Below are 21865 nucleotides of genomic sequence, written 5' to 3'. Positions count from 1 at the left end.
CCTCTGCCTACCCCATTGCGGATAACAGGCGTGAGTGTGTAAATAATAAATGTTTCAATTTCGACATATTTAGAGAAAACGCAAACATACTTATGACAATTGAAATTAAAAAAACTAAAATAATTAAGACCATGATAAAATCCGAAAAATAGTTTAATTTCAATGTTCGAAATCATTAATGACAAGTTGGTCGTGTACTATTTGATTTCGATCAGGCCGACATAACTGTGTCAACTGGCGACCTAATCATCTCGTCAATCGATACTCTAGATCTACTTATGATAAGATGTAGTATAGTCATTTTGAAGTGCCGGTATCAAAAAAAAATTAACCTTGATTATATATTTTTATTATAAATAATGTGAGCCAGTTGATACGAGATTAGTCAAACCCAGGTTTTGATGACGAAAATAGTGAATAGAGGGATATTTTGTTTTGTTTTGTTTCTATGTAAGGAATCATCATAAAAAGACATATTATGAAGAGAAAGGTATACTGAGGGCTTAAAAAATATGTCATGTAGAAAGGATGCATTACTTTGACCAACAACAACGTGCAGCCCTAGCATATCCTGGGGTATACAGGGGGCTTAAAGAAAAAATGTGTCATGGAGAGTATAGTTACTTTGACCAACATACAACCCAAGCAGGTCCTATGCACCATTCTTCTACACGTCAGATAACTCTACTCAAAGAAATCGGCAGAAACTTCCAAAGACCATCCGAAGAAGAGATTTAAAGCTTACTTTTGTCATCATGGGCACTGTCAGTTTATTTAAACACACACACACACACTCGTACACATACACACATGCACACGCGCATACACAAATACATCATGCCTTATACCCAAAGCGGTATGCAGAGGGTGTAACTAGAACACCCTATTCTTCCTCCTTATGTTTCGTCCCATCATATAATAGGGGGCGAGTCGATCGCCATATCGGGCCGCTAAAATATATTACCGTTCCAGAACGATACTGAGAAAACCTGTTTTTTTTTTATTGCTTTGAATGACGAGACGAGCTCGCCGTTCGCCTTATGGTAAGCAATACGACCACCTATAAACAGTAGAAACATCATCAAACACCTTGAATTACAAGTATCACTCGGTATTCCACTGCGCTCGCCATCCTGAGACGTGAGATGCTAAGTCTCATTACGTCCAGTAGTTACACTGGCTACAATGTCCTTCAAACCGGAACACAACACTGACTACACATTGCTGCTTGGCGGCAGAAAGACATTGCGATGGTACCTACCCAGGCGGACTCTCACATATGAAAGACCTACCACAAAGGTTTGAAAGAAGAATGCTCTGAGGTGCTGGGTTCGAATTGGTATACGAATCCGAAATTTTGAAGCGGTAGTTGGGCTGCGCACGCAATAGCCGAGAGTAGTTTATTTACATTGTCCGCAATTAGTACCGTGTAGCGTTACCCGACCTCGCGTGTGCTACTAATGACCCACAAACGTACAGACAGACTGTCACATGCATTCGCGACGGCAAGCGTGACTCATGCCGGAGATATCTTTCTATTACTAGATGTGGCTTATTGGCCGTGGGAGGAAGCCGCGGAAAGAATGAACAAAGATACTAAAAATTACAGAGTTTTCTTGCTTCCTACAATATTTAATGTGAAACAAACATAAAAAAATTACGTTAAATATTATAAGAAGGAAGATTTTTTTTAACATAACATTACGTTTGTTATTCTGGCAAGGGCCCGTATACAAACACACTGGACTTTTAGCTGATCCCTTTAGGCGCTGGTGACCCTTGAAAATTAAGCGACCATGCTGGGGGCAACTAACGGATTTTGAATATCATCACAGGACGGCCGCTGAGAGAGGAACGATTATAATTAACTACATAAATATACCAATTCTATAAAAGGTATATAATATTAAGACAGTTTAACTTTACCATAAACAAAACTGCATCAAAAGCTATAAAAATTTGCTAGATACCATAAATGTACAATACTTTATTGTCTCCTATTATCATAATGAGAGACAAGAATGTGATAATGGCCTAAATCGTAGTGACGTTTCGAACGTGATTTTATAACCTATATCAAAGTAAATTATCTTTGAGACAATCGAACATTAATTATAATGTTTGTGATTATAGCACGTGAAGAAGTATTATAAATGACGTCTTAGAAGTATATTTTGAGTGAATGTGGTTGGCAGCACTTGTATTAGTTATTTGCTTTTTTTTCGACTACCTCGGTGACGTAGTTTTAAGTGTACACGGTACAAGTACGACTGCCGCGCTGAGATCCTGGGTTCGAATCCCGGGTCGGGCCAAAATAATTGTGATTGGGGTTTTCCATCTTAAAAATTACTCATTCGCAGCTCGTAGTCAGGAAGTTGGCGATGTGATACCCCCGTGCCTCGGAAAGCACGTAAAGCCGTTGGTCCTGCGCCTGATCTCTCTCCGGTCATGTCGGATGGCCGTCTCACCGGACTATGAGAGTGAAGGAACAGAGAGTGCACTTGTGTATTGCGCACACACTTGTGCACTATAATATCTCCTGCGTACCTGGCTGATCTCCGTTGAGATTGGCCGCCGTGGCCGAAATTCGACTAGGAGGGATTCATTCATTCATAAGTCTAACTTACTAATCAGTAACTTAAACTGTTTATGCTTTAAACGGCAAGTTAGAAGTACCCTTAACTGGTGAAAATGTAAGAGGGTCAGGGTAAAAAATTGGTGTGAAGTTTTGACACGACTCGGAATCGTAATTTAGAGCTGTTCAGTACGGAATAAGCATATTGTGGTTATTACCAAGAATTTTTTACCAAATGAAAGGTTTTTTTTATACGGCCACAGTAAAATGATCTCACTGCACTTAATGGTACGTGGAATGGGGTCTAATAGAATGTCGACTAACGAGAAATGATTACCCCTCAGCAGTTGCCATAATTGTGCCGGCCTGTTGGATCCGGATATAAACAGGCTGATTCCGGAACGCGACACACTTACGTGAGCCATTATGGCGGGTTTTAACATTTTGTGTACGGTGGTCGCTATCCGGGCGGATATAAAATATATCCTATCAGCAAAAAGCAGCAAAAGATTAAAATAAAGAAAATTAAGGTCATTTTTAACGCTCTAATACTGCACAATATCAGGATGCACTACGGAAATATCGATAGATCATGCTGCAGTTAACATTTAATTATTTTGATTAAAATAATATATTCATTGTCTAGAAAAAATATCTTTACATTTGATAAGATTAGGTAGAGCGATACTGTCAACTTTTAATTCAAAACACCTGACAATAATAATATCTCTATCAGTAACCTTTATCGGAATAAAGTTAAAAATAACAGTCATAGGTTTTTGTTATAACCTCGTGTTTTTATAGTGTCAGCAGAAAAGTAAAAAAAAATAGGCAAGGATTTCATAGATTGTCAAGCATATTCTAGCCGTTTATAATGGTAGCAATCCATTCTCCATGAACAGCATGTTTGGCGTCTAAAATTTAAAAAAAAAACGTAGTCACGGCAGTAAAGCGATAAAATCTGATCGAAACGGTTAATATTTGGATTAGTTTGTTTTCAAGATTAATCTAGAGATAGCTACCGCGTTTGTTTATTAATTTCTGCTGTTAATTGGTATTATGAGTCGTTTGAGAGAATGTCACAAGACAAATACAATGATAATTTTATTTTATAAATAATGTTTAATGACATTTTTAATTTAGAATCCAAATCAGCTGGAATCAAGTTCTATCTTCTACTAGTTTCCTTATCTCTGAATCTGTACTGTCATTTGAATCAATCAAATCAAAACAATCATATTGTATTTAATAAATAGACCTTTGCATGCACTTATACAGTAACTAACTTAAACTTACCCAAATCATTTACAAAAAAAATACACAATATTTTGTTATTACAAAAAGAGGATGTTAATAATTATAATGGCACGTATAGGGTACATGATTTATTACCTTTTGGTAAAGTGAGAAAACGGAAAATTGATATAAATTTATAATAGTACCTATATTTAAATTATGTAAAATAAATGTATTATTAATATTCTTATGTAAGAACTTTATTATTACATGAGTCACACAAAATTATTCTTTTCCTTATAACTGACAGTAAACAACCCAATCAAAGGACTAAGGTATTGACGTCAAGTAACAACTGACAGAAAATCCATCAAATTAAAAATCAATTTTAAAATTAAATAAGATCACTACAATTATCAAAATAAATATAAGAAAAATATCATCACGCATTAAATCGATCTCCAAAGCATGACTCATGAGATAAAGTATTCTTCAACGATAAAACAAGTTTTAAATTGCACAACGCGGCGGAAGACGCGCGAACATATCGCGTGCTATCTCGATACAAAACCTCGATGCCACATCCAGCGGCTTACACATGCGTCATTGTGTGTACGGCGGCCGGTTGTCAGTTCTCTCACACAACTATGGCCATACATACATCTTTTGCCGCTTAATTTAAAAATAGAATTGTTTTAAAAAATATTGAGTTAAACTTTTTATGTTAGTGGCCAGTGACATTAGATATCACAGATAAAAAATATTATTTATTTTTGTGAAAACAGCCAGTGTTTTTATAGTGAATTAAATATGGGTTTAGATTGTGTTAATAAGATGACCGAAAGTACAGAAGTATTTACGATAAATGCAGCTTCCAATACGGATTTAAATCAGCCGGTAAGTGTATTGAATTATTCTTCGTTCAAGAGACCGTTTTCGATTTTTCTTTAGGTTGAGTGGCTTAGCCTTGTGCCAGCCAGTTATATTTAAAAATTATTACAATATGAAGCTTACATTATGTTTAAAAATTAGTCACTCATTTTTGCTTCTACGAACACTTAATTACAACACCTACACTTACATCAAAGTAATAACATTATTTTAAACTGACAAGGAACTATATTTATTCATGTCTATTATTAATTTAATAATTAAATCTACATTACGTAGATATTAGGTATAAAAATTAATTGTAATTATCTTGTCATACGATAACGACACACTAGCGCCACGTCATCATAGTGGTCGTAAATGGAACTACATTTGTGTACACCCAATTAAAAGTTTCCTCACCCAATCTCTATGCTTTCTGCTTTCTTTTATTCTCCAAAAACAACAACCCAACCCGTCAGGGATAAAAGGATTCGACGGGAAAGATTCAAAACTATTTGTAATTAGCTCGTTTTCATTCATTCCTTTTTTAAAAGGTCGATTTAAAAAAAATAGTTTCTCTATCCATATCGATATTTAGAGTTGTGATAACTTATGTCCAATACCTATACAAACTTACTACCATCGGATAGCGAACATGGACCAATCAAAAGAGATTGTTGGTCATCCCTACAAATGATATATATATATTTTTCTTCGTCCTTAGAGGACAGGCTATAATCTTACAACCATACTGCTTAGTCTTACCCGACAAATGATTTTTTTTTTCTTATAAATTACCCTCTCTACTGTCTGCCTCATAAAATTGTAAAAAAATTTACTCGTATTGTGTGAATGCTGTAAGTATATACCTTTAATGGGCATGTGCCTTAATTTTTTTAATTTTTTATAACTGTTTAGTAATTTATTATGCATATGATGCTGGTGTGTCAATAAATAAATAAATAAATTTGATTGGTTTATTTTTACTATAAACGCGTTACCGGTTGAGATATTTAATCGGAATCAACTGTTAATGATCCAATTGTACCTACGATCTTAATTATAAAAATGTGCAATTGCGACCACAATGCTGGTCACGTGGATACAATAGATGACCCACGTGGGACTTGGATATTGTTTACTTACTCATATCGAATAAACTAAATATATCTGTTACATAGTTTATACTTCTAGCTTTTGATTGCAATTCTTTCGCGTCAGTTTTCATAGAATGAAAGTAATTAACATAAAATGTATTTATGTTATTTGAGAATTGTGTTGTTTTTGATTAGAATATTATCGGAATCGGTTCTTAGTTTCAGATATATTAAACAAATTAAGAATATTTTCTATACCTTCGGTGAAGTAATCTCATTATCACCCTAATGGTTTGGTGATAATATTCTTACGCTTATAAGTTCTAAATTCAGAGTTTACGTAGAGTTACTTAAAGAATGAAATCGTCGAAAGCTTTTGATTTTTCATTAGATTAAGTATTCCTAAAATTAAATACCCATATATATTAATTAGTAATAACTTTAGCATATCAATTATAATCAATTTACAATGTAAATAATCTGCCGTCGCAAAATTATCGATTTATTCGCTAACCCGCCTCGAAAAACCATCGTAGACTGTCAGCTAAGCTTTCTCTTATAATGTGAGAAGATAAGCCACGACACATGCCGCAGTACACTATCTCGCAGCCATGAACCGACGAGAGTCCTCGTAGAAGTGTGAATTAATAATTAAATAAAATGCTTTATTCATCACATAGGCAAACATAGTTGCGATGTAAGTCAAGATACATGAAAATATTTAATTATTACTTAAATGATGTCGCTTGTATAACTAAAGACAATTTACTGGTGGTAGGTCTCTCTTATTTGAGAGTCCGCTTGGGTAGGTACCACTGCAATGTCTTTTTCTGTGTAGTGTGTAGTCACTCCTGTGTTCCGGTTTGAAGGACATTGTAGCCAGTGTAACTACTAGACATAATAAGACTTAACATCTGATGTCTCAGGATGTCGAGCGCAGTGGAATACCTCACAATACTTTGTAATTCAAGGTGCTGGATGATGATTCTGCTGTTTATGGGCGGTCGTATCTCTGACCATCAGGCGAACGGCAAGCTCGTCTCGTCATTCAAAGCAATAAAAAAAAAATAAAAAATATCATTGTATTTTATATTGGATATTAAAAGTCACGTTTGTACTAGCAGTAGATCTATCTTCACTTACGGTCGTTTCAATAACCCAAACTTAACCTTTGATCCCATACCAAAAATAAACTAATCAAGACAAGTCATTTGTAAGCATGTCTAATAAACTTTGTTTTGATTGGCCCAATAAGGAAATCGAAAATTTGATTGGCGATTTATTAAAAATGGCGGTTAGTCTCTAGTCTGACAGTTAACCGCCATTTTCAAAAATCGAATCCAATCGCTTGTTTCAATCTATCTCAGAAATAAACCAATTAGAATAAAGTTTTTGATATTCTTAAAAATGAGTTATAATGATTGGTTCGTTCTCGGTATCGGATTGAAGGTTGACATTCGGATCGTTTATATTGCGGTAAAAAACTGCTATAAGTGGTTCGTTTCGTATAATGACTAATTTTCGGAGACCCAAGCGACTCCGTCTCTATGTTTATTGTTTTTTTTATTTTTTAATATAAAAAAATTACCACATATTGTCTCTGTTTAAACTATATATTAACTAATAGACACTCACGTCTTTTATCCCAGAAGGGGTAGGCAGGGTGCAACTGTTTCACCCACTTCCTGCCGTTGTATTCCATTCCATAATGTATTAGAGGCCAGCCTATCGCCATATCCACAAATTCCAGACTCCGGGCTAATACTGAATAGACAAACCCTATATCACTGCACCCTACCTAAGAATCGAACCCGTAACCTCAAGACTGAACTCGTACCTACAACTACGCAGCCGATCAGTATCTTTACAATATTGTTACTATTTATCTGTCATATCTTAACAGTTTCTGATTGTAAACAGTACCACAAAACAAATAGAATGCATTTTTTTCCACTGACAATACAAATGTTAGTTTTTTTTATCCTGATACGGCAAAATAAATAGAAGGACTTGGTGTAGTCCAAATAAAATGTGGACCAATGAAAAATATTATATCACTCTATGATCTGCTGGTGGTAGGATATATTTTATATCCGTCCGAATAGCTAACACAGTAGGTGTTAAAACCCGCCATAGTTGCCCATGTAAATGTGTCGCGTTCCGGGATCAGCCTGTGTATATCCGTTTTGGACAGGCCGGCATAATTGTGTCGACTGCCGAGGGGCAATCATCCCTCGTCAGTAGACATTCTATTGGACCCCACTCTACTTTCCAGGTGCAGTGGGGTCACTTTGGTGTGCACTTATAAAATATATATTTTGCTATCGAGTGATTACTGATCACTAAAATATCGATGGCAGGCTAATTCTCTAAGCGAAATTTTTTCCGAAAAGTTCAGCGTAGGCATAACGCTGATAGGGTTTGTAAGAGGCACGGAGACCCTATTTAAAATGAAAGCAAATTGGTCATGTGTTCGGATTCGCGGGAAAATCGATTTCCACAACCGCCCAAGTTCAGAAGCGATCAAGCAATACACCGTTCAAAAAGATGGTGTATCTCACACCAACCAAAATTAATTGGTAAAGAATGCCTTATCTGCCTATATACCAAATTTGTATAAAGTGTAAAATAAATAACCACCGCCTTACATAGCATCTAAAAGAAGTAACAAATTTTTAAATATCATAAATCGTAGTTCCCGATACAACTGACTGAACGCGATACACTCGAAAACTAATGAACAAATGTTGATTAAATTTAGTATGGATGTAGTTTAAGACCTTGAGAAGGACATAGGCCTCTTATAAATATGGGAAAATATAAAATGAGATTTTTGTTCTGGAAAACTTTTTCACGCGGGCAAAGACGCGAGCAATTGAAGATATATGTATTATTATTGTAGCTGTAGAAAATTAATACGTTAACTTGGCAAAAAGGAAAGGAATATTTGAGGGAATACTCTGACTTTTAAAAATTCATTACATACTTCGTACAAAATGTTCGTTGATTTAAATTTCGAACTGTGGACGCTGGCGCTCTCTACCTACTGGCGCTGGCGCTCTCATTAGGATGAGTAATTAAAATAAATAAAATACCTACTCGTTATATCCAACTAAGGGGTGCAATTAAATATAATGAGATAAATTTTAATATCTTACAATGTCTTAATTGGACTTTAGGAAGTTAAATATTAATAAATGAACGCGTGGAGAGTAAGTATAGTTTACCATATTTCTGTGAACAAACCGCTGCATGTAAACGTATTTATTCCCCTTCGGAAATATAACGAATTAGTGTTATTACTGGGTATCGTATCGTGCGCACTGTAATATCACGAAGCAATTATATTACAATTCATAGTTCTCATAACATTGCTACTATTTAGGGGCGCACTGATTATCTCGATTCTGTCCTCCTATTCAGAAACTAAAAATCTGGTATTAACTGAAAAAGTTATTCGAACTATCTTAAAATTAAATTATTAATGTAAAACACGATTTATATTATGATTGCAACTCTTAAAAATATTTCCTAATCAATCTAAGCGCCACAAACGATTTGACGCTACTCGACAACAGATGGCGTTGTACCACAAACTCTCACAATCCATTGACTGCCCCCGGCGCCTATTTTATTTTTACCCTTACAAATGCATTCACTAATTGTGACAAATTGAACCAGGTTGGCGTTAACAAGGCGACCCACTTATCTGCCTAATTGGAAGGATCAACTACGATTCTCATGTTACAGATAGCAAATTAAGCGCACATTACTGAGGCCTTATTCTGTATGCCACACAATTTTGACAGCTCGTAACAAACACGTAACGCACCGCGTCGCGTTTAAAACTAGAAATGGGCATACAGACTACCATTCCCCGCTAATTTCAAATACATAACGTAACACTGCCGAGTTACGGGTTTACACTGTCATAGAGAATAAGGCCCCTGTTAATTCTGTCGCCTATGGAGTCTGGATTATAAATGTATGAATAACAATTCGTAGAATTCCGTACATTTTATTAGGAATTCAATTCTATAAAAACACGAACGGAATTTATTGCGAATAATAATAAAACTCATTTCTATACCGCGGCTTACGACATGGAAAATAATTTTGGTAGTTTCAAACAAAATAGACAATAATATATAATAATATAAGCTGTGTTAGAGGTTTATGGTCAAATTCTAACACTAATTAGATGACTAATATACTTAAGTCTTATTTGATGGTCATTTTAAATAATTAATTTTCACTTAATGCAATTTATTAATGAATCACCAATGTAGAGTGGAATATTATGATTGATACAAAATCATCAAGAAAATACCTTGTTGGTATGACGCCATGTTTTAAAGCAATTATGACGTGCATAATGGAGGTTCCATTTGGAACTTCTTTCTAACCATCCTTCTTTAAAAGATGTGTAAATAAATAAATATTTGTAAATATAGATTATATATATCAGAATACCTTAGACGTATTCAATTTATTAAAATAAGAAAATTAGGTATTTGCAACTAGAGACCTTATGACCACGATATATAATAGAAAATCGTATGAAATTTTCTCTTCCTTACTGTGACCCCACAACGCTGTTAGATCAACTCACTAACAAACATTGTCCAAATTAGCCTAGTTTACGACCACCGTCCCCAAACCAACATTTTTGGATCCTCAAATCGTATTATTATTATTATTATTTTTATTTATTTCTGTCCATGGATACAAGTCCTACAGACGCATACATAAATTATTTTACCTACTACATTCGATAAACAAACAGTTCTTATTTATAAAATACAAATAGAAGTTTTGATACAAATTACAATTAAATTTTCTTAATAGTGCGACTAATGTAGATAAACAAAGCTTTATACATTTGAGTATTGGATAATATATCTTCCAATTGGCGGGGAATACTTTCAATGTTACTATTTACACATGTTCAAATCGTATTAACCCACACAATGTTACCAGACTTAGGATTCGGAACCAGTTGTCCCGACCCATGACCCATATAGTCTGGAATCGACTTATCAATTCATAATGTTTCCTGCAACTATTTGTGTCATGATAAATTTTGTTCGTACCAACCCCTATTGGAACTGTTCCACTGCACAATACGAGTTCCACTCGCCAGGGAACCACTGGAAACATTAATTACAAACATTTATATTAATCACGTTCAGAGAAACAATAACGGTAAATTACTATGTATTAATTACGATAGTGTTGTGTTTTTCGGTTTCAATGCACTGAATTTTCGGACCTTCTCGGTATTCGGTAAAAACTTTTTATATTTTAGATATAAAATATTCTATTGTTAGAATAAAAATATTTTTGTGAGGGTATTTGTGACACATTTTGCTATAACAACACTGAGCATTGACAGACTGGAGTTGTAGGTCGTTGACAGTCGTACTGATCAGTTAGTTTTATTTTTATTTTTATTTATTTAAGGACCTCCAACAAAGGATACACGGCATATAATAAATACAATGTCGTAATATTGGTATAATTATCAATGTGACGTGCTTCTTCAATTATATGAGACCACAGCATGCAAATTTATATATTAGTACAGCGGCTAAAATAATAATATTTGTTACTAATATTATTTAGAATAACAAACAAAACAGATAAAACATAATAAGAAGTGACAAAACATAACAACATCTTATGTTATAACAAGTTGGTGAGATATTTGTGAAAGTGTTTCTAAAAGTGTGATATTTCTTAATATTTTAATCAAAGTCGCTTCAGTATCGTAACACTATTTTTAACTTTGTAGTAATTTATGTCTTTCCTAATTAGTTTACGATTACCCTCGTCGCCCAAACTTAATGGTACCATAAGTTATCTAAGTTTTATTTACATTTTATGTTACTGAAATAGACTTTTTATGCATGGTGTTAAAACATATTTAGCTATTTCTTATGACATACCAACTACCTGACACTACCCTCTTTCATAGAATGCCAAAATAAGTGAAAAAAATAGATTTTTTCGTTATAAAATAAATAAATATACAATTTTCTACCAACCAAAACACATCTACAACTAGACTAGTGAATCTAATGCATACAAATGATACAAATACTGTTAGCCCTGACGTGGATTAACGATGCCGGCACAACAACCGAGACTGATAACGTAATATCAAGATTTTATGGGGAATCAGATAGTTAGTAGCGCTGCTTTATATCGAGTCAGATATCGATAAAGACAAATTGTAACATAGAGTTCAAATTATATTCTCGGACTAGTTGACCCGACAGACGTTGTCCTGTCTTAACTATGTATGCACGCGCGCATTCTGTCGATCGCTGACAATTATTTCAAACCACTGACAGTTATGAAAAATTAATGTTGTCGTTAAGTTTTCTTAAATTTTCTAATTTTTCGCGCAATTTTTTGATTTTTTTCTTTCATAAGAACCGTCTCCTGACAATAACAAACACAACAAAAAGATATAGTGAAATTGGTCACGCCATTCACGCGTGATGGCGTGACCAAGGTAAATAGAGAATTAATTTTTATATATTTAAGACTGCAAGTATTATGAATCTCATTCTAGTCTCGAAAGATTATTTTCGTTCCATAACATGGTGACGGAAGAGTTATCGTCTGATGTAATATTTATTCACGTCAAAAAAATGTCTGATCTAAGAATCAAATACGAACCCTTTAAGTACTGTCTCATTTAATAAATGAGTCGATATAATGCCAGCAGTAACGAGGTAGCATTAAAATAATCATTACTCATTTAAACGTTTCGACTTTATTAAAGCATTGTATTTCTCTAATCAATCAAGCTTAGTAATTTGTTACTATTCTTTTATTAATGACGCATTTGTAAAGTAATGTCACAAAACAAATTATTTTTAAGACATGTTATTTTTTAGGACTGTCCTAATAGCGCTGTATTATACAATTGCGGTGTTGGGGTCTCGGGTTTGATCCCCAAATCAGGCAGTGATATTAGGCTTTATTGCCAGTAATAGCCCGGAGTCTGAAATTTGTGCTGGCGGAGTCGATATGGAGGTAGACTCGCCCCCTATCACATCATGGGATGGAATACACACGGTATATAAGTAGGTAGTAGCAAGTAGATGGACTAGTTGCGCCTCTGCCTACTCCTTTGGGAATAAAAGGCGTGTGTATATGTTTGTTTGTGTTATAAATGTCAGTTTTCTTATCTTGATGCAAAAGGCTTTGGAGTAGTCTAAATAAAATGTGGACCAACGAAAAATATTGTATCGCTCTGCGATCTTCAAAAACCTTATTTATTTTTTACATAATCATTGCAATATAAATGAATTAAGAAAATAACCATAAATCTCTAACCACCTATAGTTTAGTCACTTGCCCGTGCCCAAATAAAAAAATATTCAAATAGAAAAATAAGTATCAATGTTTCGGTCTATCGACAACAGACCGTGTCCATCCCATCCCTACCATAATTTGACATACGCGCACCTCGTAATTTCTCGTTAGCGCCCATAAATAAATAATTATAAATAGAGGTGCAACTTTATAACGGAGTAATTTATAGTTATGAAGTGCGATTGCGCGGTAAACCAATAACTCTGCGAGACGCGTCGATTATCCAACAGCCATCTTGAATTATTGTCCTTCGATATTGAATGGTTTATGCAAGATGAACTCAGGTGAATTTATTTTTTACTTTATTATACGTGCCTGTGAAATTACCTCACTGCACCTGATGGTAAGCGAATTGGGGTCCCGATGCAAATGCGACTAACAAAAAATGTGTACTTCTCGCCAGTAGAAATTATTGTGCCGGTCTGTTTGAACTAGATAGACAGGCTAATCCCGGGACGCGACACACTTACGTGAGCCACTGGGGCGAGTTTTAACACCTTGTGTATGGTCACTCTCTCGGTGGATAAAGAATATATCCAACCTTTTTTTATATTCTTGTTTACAATTAATTCATATACATGTGAGTCCCGTAGTTACAGGAAAAATTCTTTAAACAGATGAATGACGAAACAGCCGTGGCACTGAGTTTGGTTCAAGCCACGCCCGTCACTTTGATGTATTAGTGTAGTACTATAATTCATAATAAATACATTGGTTAAATTCTACTGGCAATATTTATTTTTACATTAAACGTCCTTGCTGTCTATACTGAGGGAAAACCTGCGAAAGAGATATTGAAAACCCCCGGCTTAGCAACTGCAAAGGCCCGGAAGAGAGTGCACTCACTCTTGGGAATTGGGAAGAAAAGTGAATGAAAGATGAGAACCCCTTTAGGATGGGAGCAAGAGAGTAGGAGAAGAAATGTTCGCGAGTCCTTATGTGTAATTACAACCACGAGGAATACACACTTGACTGTGTGATTATGTCCGCGACAAATGTCCCTCCATGCGTGGGCGTGCATTAGGGACGGAGAACAACCGCAGAAGACATGACCTTGCCTCTGCGGGGTACTGGCGGTACATACACTTGTATTCATAAACGATACTATGAGGACACACCGTGCGCCCGAACGCAGTATCGGCAATATCATAGTTTTCCTTGGTTTTGTTTAACTTTGTTCAGCAACTGAAGTTCATCCCAATAGCAGCCTACAGCGCTCCTCTGCTTATACACTGTGGATATGTAGAAAGCATAAGAAACAGCTTTATTATCACAGCATGATTCTGTACTTAGCTAAGTAGCATTTGTGAATAAAGGCCTTTTTGTCTTTAAACAGATACTGCTTAACAACAATAGAAAGAACGTTCGATATTTAAACTTTTTGTTTTGATCTCATGCGAATTGAGACACAGATTGATTTTATTCGGGTAATAAGAGTGCAACATGTGACTTTTATTTTGAAAGAATTAAGAGTGATATTGCTAAAAAAGACTTGCTATTTTATGAATTAAAGTATTAAGACTTACAAGTAATGTTTTTGAAATTAAATATAAAACTAAATAAGGCAATGCTTGCCCCAAAACCCCACGAATACAAATTCATCATCAGTTTGCGGTCTAGGAAGAAAAGGCCTATAATGAAATTGTTGTTAGTACGGAAAGGGTACGTAACGGGAAACCCATAGTATCCTCGGATGTACGTATTATTTACGTAGCGAATAGCTTAATGGTGATGTTTTTGCCTGTCGATTGCGAACAATAACTTGTCGTCATAGCAACTGCTATTTTTCTAATCAACGTTTATGGATTTTTTTTATTGCTTTGAATGACGAGACGAGCTTGCCGTTCGCCTGAGGGTTGGCGATACGACCGTCCATAAATAGTAGAAACACCATCCAACACCTTGAATTTCAAAGTATTGTTTGGTATTTCACTGCGCATAATTTAATACGTCATTCATTTAGAACTGAAGAATATGAGGGCATTAGATACGATTTTTTATTTTTGGGTTCACTTCCCTTCAATAGATTCTCTTCACGTCGATTGTCAGCGAAGAAGTGCTATCTAATCGAGTTGACCCATTCATACTTTAGTCAAATATCTGCATGTTTAAACTAGCAAATTCTCTTAGCAATATATTGCGCAAAAACTTTCAGATGCGGTTACACCAACGCTGATTCTTCAATCAATTAATCATTTTATACGCGTGCGAATTACCGAAAGTCCTGTAAGTTTTAAATTTTGCAGAAGTTAGACTGTTTGCGAAAGATAACTCATACAAGTTTTGAATGCTAATCTAAACCCTGCTTAAGTTGTTCTTCCCAGCAAAAAGTGCAATAATTGTATATTAAGAAACTATCTAGTCGAAATTTATAAAACATATTTTTACAATATGATATCTTAACTGTGGTAGTTTCACATATTTAAAAAGATGATCCTAATTTCACAATAAAAAATGCAACAAAAATTGTTGATTCCCTGCATCTCCTCCTAAAGTACAAATCATTTTAATTTGCAACCGACACTATTTATTTATTATCATTAATCAAGTAACATAGACTCATTTGGCTTAGTAAACGGTCCTCATACTTATGTTAGTAAGATAATTATGAGACGATAAACAATAATAATAAATCAATAGACAATTTAATAAGCAATATTTTGGTAGTTTCAAATTGAAAAAAATACCTACAATTTATTTTTTAAATAAATTATTCGCAAATACTGCCAATTCCCGCCATAACTCAGGCACCAAAAATGTATGACAAGAATATTCAAGGCCGTTTGCTCGGAGGAGGGTCTTAAGCTAGAACTTAGACTTAAAACCTCACAAAATTTCTGTTGGTTATTGGTGCTGCCACTCTTGCATATCCCATCCAAGATGAAACTGATAACCCGATGCACCTCTGACCGCGCATGTATTATTTATACTATTATTTATAGGAAGGTGACTGAGGGTGAAATATGGCCGCCATTTTCTAAAGCTAGGTGTCTGTACGTAATTATTGTTTAGTTATTTATTATTTCCAGTCTGGTTTTAAACGTAGCATTTGATATTACGTAATTATAGGTATTCGGCATTGAATAACTAAGTTTTAATATTGTTTCTCTGTTAAATTATGTTTTCCTTTAAGACTGCCTCGGTGCCGTAGTTGTACTGCAAGCGCGGTACGATAGCGGTCTGACGTCCTGGGTTCGAATCTTGGGTCGGGCAAAGTGGTATTTGGGTTTTTCTGCTCAGTATCAGCCCGGAGTCTGGAATTTGTGCCCGATATGACGATAGGTTCGCCCTCTATCACATCTTGGGACGAAACATATTTAGCGAAATGTGGGTGCCCTGGTTGCATCTCTGCATACCCCTTCGGAGATAAATGCGTGATGCGTGTGTGTGTGTCCTTTAAAAATTTCTGTAACAAGGCATTTATCACTGACATGAAATTTATACTAATATATAAAGCTAAACCGTTTGTCGGTTTATTAGAACGCACTAATCTCAGGAACTCCTAAACTGATTTAAATTTATTTACACTAATAGAAAGTTACATTACTCCTTACTTCTATGAGCTATTTTATATCCCGGGAAAATATAAAACGGGACCTTTATACCGAAAAGATTTCACGCGTGCGAAGCCGCGAGCAAAAGCTAGTTTTATATAACCAAGGCCCGCAATCGAACGGTGGGTCACTCGATGTTATTTATTCTCTACTGCCCTTAAATAACACAATTCCAAAATAATGGAAGGTACTCTACTGGGTAATGATTGAGAAATTATATTACCATTCCTATGGTAATTTAATATCTCAATTAAATTCTCTTGTAATAGTAAGTAAAATATGTCACGCAAATTGCGCACACCAAACGTAGTTATATAAAAACTAAATAGTTTATTAAATTAAAATTACAATTTTTTTCAAACATAGAGCTAGAAATCATCTGATTTTAAGTTGTTCCTCATTACAGCTTCGCGATACAAATGACTTGTGTTTATTCTAAACTATCTATTACAATCTTAATTGTGTTTTCTTTGTCTTCTAAAATCCCTTTCACCTTATTATATAGGTCAGTGTTACTAAAACAAAGAAATGCGCATAGAATGACTAGCAATTTCTTATTACATTGACTTTATTTACTATTAAGTACTGTAACTATGTAGGTTATGACGTACAGCCAGGGTTTTCCTTATAATTACTCATTCAAATCCCGTATAAAATCGAAATACGTGTAAACTTCATTCAGTAATTGAAAACAAATGAACTAATTCTAACGTTACAATTTATAAAATGATTTTGAATTTGAAATTAGAACAGTTTTACGTTTTTTGTCTGGATTGCGTTGACAGTATTATTTTGTGTAACAGATTATAAATTATTTTTTATTTTAAATTGTGATTTGCGAGTGAAAATGGTGAAATCAAATCAAGCAGTGCGATCAAGTTTGGATGGCATTAAAAGGATGGCGTCTATAACCAAGAATTTCAGTAGAGACGTATGTATAAACATTTTCTTATAAAGTATTGCTTTGCTACTATGAGTAGTGAATATATTACCGGATGGAATAACAGGAGATCCAGTATGATTACTTTACTCGATATTCCAGGGAAAGAAACAATGTTTTTGTCAAACAGCATACCATAAAAATACTTTTGATTGTACAAACTTATTAAAACCAGCGCTTTGCTTGAAAGCCAACCCATGCCAGGCTAACAAACGTAATGTAAAAAAAAAAATACTTTGCTTGATTTACAAGCACAAGGATGTTGTGTATCATCATCATCATCATCAGCCTGATGCAGTCTACTGCTGGACATAGGCAGTTGTTTTGTATAAATAAGTATAGTTTATTTTAATTAGTAATTAATCGATATATGATGTTGGAGAAGAATGCTAACAATTCCTTGAACTGCGAAACGCACCAATACAATCTTGACCCAATTTCGAATACAACTCGCACATACACACACATCATCACGCATTTATCCCCGAAGGGGTATGCAGAGGTCCATAAACACAAGTCAAATCTTTATTTGGATATCATTCATAAACACTTTGGTTCAAAATAGTTACGTATATTCTAAATGCCTTCATATTTCGGCCACGCAATTCTCAGAGACGATTAAAGTTGAAAAACTGATTGTGTTGGGAACACCAAAGGCAAAAGATCGCGCGGTCATGCCCCAACTAAATCACCTGACTAAGTTAAAGACGCCATCCTCCAAATTCTACACAGCTGTAAGAGCGCTGGTCAGGGACCGTTAGAAGGAAATCATCAGCTCCAGAGGCAACCGGCTAACCGCAATCCTCAGACCAGAGAGAGTACCTAATCAATTCAATATGAGTTACCTTTTTGGGGAACTTAAATCAATTATGTTTGGTTTATTATTACTCATGACCAGATACCAGTAATAAACATTTAATTTTTCCGAGAAATATAGCATATCTTTTAGTTCCGTGTTTGGTACTCAAGTACTTATAATTTATATTCAAAACGTATTTGATTTTGATCAAACTTCATCGGAATTGATTTAACGTTTCCCACATTTTACCTAACATCCATAAATCTTTACAAATCTCTTAATTTCAATGTAGATGTATTTAGAAGGCGAGGCAGACGCTGTCAACATAACGAGTAACACTTCACTATAATTTTAAAAATGAAAGTTACTGAAACAACATCAATGTTATGGACCCCGAAATAAAACTATTTCGCGGATTTTATCGCTGTTTGTATATTATAATTTTGCCAAAACTTCTGCCGAACTTTGCACACTTCGTGGTGTTCGTCCCGTTACCACGCTGCAATCTTCGAAACGTTAGGAGAAAATTATAACATAATTTAAATGTCTAACATTCGCGTAAACATAAGAAATCATTATTGACCCCATTAATATGTATGACGTATTGACTTTTCAGTCATTAATTTAGGTAATTTACTGATAAAAATAATCGATAGACAGGATACGGTATATTTCGGTCACGTTCCTTTAAAATTATCGCAAAACTGATTATTAGGAAAGTATGACTTATTATCTCCAATAATATAATAATATAATCGTCTGAAACTATATTATTATATTTTATTGATTATATTTTGTAACGTATGTTTGTACCTTGTAGATAAAGCGATTTTTTCATACGAGCACGACAAAGTGTCCCCACTATACCTGATGGTAAATGAAGTGGGGTCCAATAGAATGTCAACAGGCGAGAGATGATTACCCCTCGGCAGTCGTCACTATTATGCCGGCCTATTGGAACTATATATACACAGGCTGATCTCGGAACTCGACACTCACATGGACCACTATGGCGTGTTTTAAAACCTTGTGTACGGTAGTCGCTACCCGAACGGATATAAAATATATCCCACCACCAGCAAATACATTTCCAGTCTGATTTAGAATTAATTAAAAAACCTGACTGGCGTAGTTTTATTACATGCGTGGTAGGGCAGCGTGGGTTCGAATCCTGGATCAAGCAAATTGATATTTGGGTTTTTCTGCTCAGTGTCAGCCCGGAGTCTGGAATTTGTGCCCGATATATATAGGTTCGCCCCCCATCACATCATGGGACAGAACATACTTGGTGAAAAGTGGGTGCCCTGGTTGCGCCTCTGCATGCCCCTTCGAGGATTAATGCGTGATATTGTGTGTGTGTGAAAAAACCTAGAGGTCCGCCACAGCAGTAGCAAAGAATCCACATATTCCGATTCCTGCCAGCTTCCTTGGAGTAATTTATATCTAATTATCATTAGAACGATTTGCAGACCGTATTTATGCGTATTAGTACAAACATGTTGTATCATCTTTCAGAAAATTCAACTCTTTGCCCCTGCCTCACAGTGACTTTTCGACTTTAGTCTGAATCATAAAACTGCCGCGATACCGTCACGATGCTGTCGTTGGAGGACTTCCTGCGGTCTCATCCATGATTCTAAATCATTATAAATATGATGCTATCATCATTCCCTGTCAAAACCTTTCCAGGAACAGAATTTGTCCTACTATGTCAGCAGCAGACCGGGCTCAGTGAGCCTAAGGTTGCCAGATTTTTTTTCAGCCTTTATAGGCTGTCCCTTATGGGACAAATGCCTAAATGGGCAAAAATACGGGATTTCAGTTTTTTACCCGGAACAAGTAAGAAAGAAAATAATTTTGTGACATTAAAAAAAAATCCGATTATCAAGTCAGTTTTAACATATTTGTAACAATATAAATGTAATCGTAATTAAATTAGGTATCAACTCGCTTTTTATTAAATTTATTAAAAACAGAGTCGTGCGTGCGTGAGTACTTATGAATCGTAGATCGATCGATTAACGGGACAGTCTGTCCAGTCGGGACATTTTAAAATGTGCCTAAAATACGGGACGTCCCGGTAAATACGGGACGTCTGGCAACACTATCTGTGGCGTACTTTGGAAGAAGCCTATGTCCAGCAGTGGACTGCAACTGGCTGATGATGATGATAATGATCATGTACATTTCCTATCAAACGTGATCTTTATAATGCAAGATATCGACTATCTGTTCGTCTCATTCTAAGCTCTTATGAATTTAACATTGAAGTAAGGATGATATTGCAAAAAAGTGTTTTTTTTGAGCCAGATAAAATACAGTCAACTAATGGCTCATGATTACAAGATTGTTTGTTATTTGGTGTACAAATTGAATTATATATATATCACATGATACTATGTCTTTGCAGTAAAATAAAAATGACCCGAATGACAAATAAAGAAAGAACTATGTGTTAATGTATTTTTAAATATTTCCAACATACATTAAAATTAACATAGGATCTTGTAATAGTGAGCTAGCGATGTTTTAGCAAAAAATACATTCCCAATCTCATATATTCGCAATACTCATGGCATTACCTTCCGGAGCATGCGCTGTCGAATGACGTCACAAAACAAATACATTGATAACGATTATTGGAGTTATTGATAAAGATAATCAGATTACTCATTATATATCAGCCAGTCTATTACATTATGTGAGTGCAAGTGGGTGTGAATATTTTGTACCGCTATGAGAAAACTCATCAGTTACGGAACCATGAAGGTATTTTTTTATAATTTACGCTAATATAGACTTTTCTGGTTTGTAATAAAGCATATAATTAATATTATTATTTTAAAAAGAGGGTAAAACAGTTTATTTTTTTATTTTGATATTTTAGAACTATTTCTCATTTATTTATTTTGTTTATAATCGGTAATAAGAATAAAAGAACTCATCAGTCAAGTAATGTTGCTTTATAATGTGTTCTCATCTCTCGAAATTTTTCCTGTGTAGATGTTGCTTTATGCGTCATAGATAATAAATATATTGCATAGAAAAACGTGTTGTGACAATAATGCAATAAGGGATTAAAATATTGTGAAAGATTGTTTTTTACCGTCAAGCAGCATAATGCAAGGCGTTAATTACTTTGAACGTTATTATGTACTGAAAATGATGAGACTTTACATGTGTCTAAAGCGTGGTTTAGATTAGCAAGAAAACTTACTTTAGTCGATTGCAGCAATTTTGTCCTGTTACTTGCACGACTTGCGGCAAGCTGCATATGTTTTTTTTATACGCGCACGGCAAAGTAACTCCACTGCACCTGATGGTATATGGAGTAGGGTCCAATAAAATGTCGACTGACGAGAGATTACCCCTCGGCAGTCGACACAATTGTGCCGGTCGATT

At 35.0% G+C, this 21865-nt stretch overlaps 1 protein-coding gene across 2 annotated transcripts in view; it reads left to right on the top strand.

Moving 5' to 3' along the window:
- Positions 1 to 4373: 4373 nt before the first annotated feature.
- LOC115446202 (phospholipid phosphatase 2) overlaps positions 4374 to 21865 on the top strand; it is a 36588-nt gene continuing 19096 nt past the window's right edge. The window contains exon 1 of one of the 2 annotated variants that reach the window (XM_030172771.2): positions 4374 to 4708. In XM_030172771.2, the coding sequence (XP_030028631.1) occupies positions 4622 to 4708 (87 nt within the window). In that variant the 5' untranslated portion in view covers positions 4374 to 4621. Of the gene's footprint in view, positions 4709 to 21131; positions 21233 to 21865 lie in introns of those variants that run through there. The other variant, XM_030172772.2, reaches the window with a different exon arrangement.

The sequence above is a fragment of the Manduca sexta genome, chromosome 16 (genome assembly GCF_014839805.1).
Source record: "Manduca sexta isolate Smith_Timp_Sample1 chromosome 16, JHU_Msex_v1.0, whole genome shotgun sequence".
Taxonomy (NCBI): Eukaryota; Metazoa; Arthropoda; class Insecta; order Lepidoptera; family Sphingidae; genus Manduca; species Manduca sexta.
The sequence above is the reverse complement of the archived record's forward strand: the minus strand, read 5'-3'. Positions and strand labels throughout refer to the sequence as shown.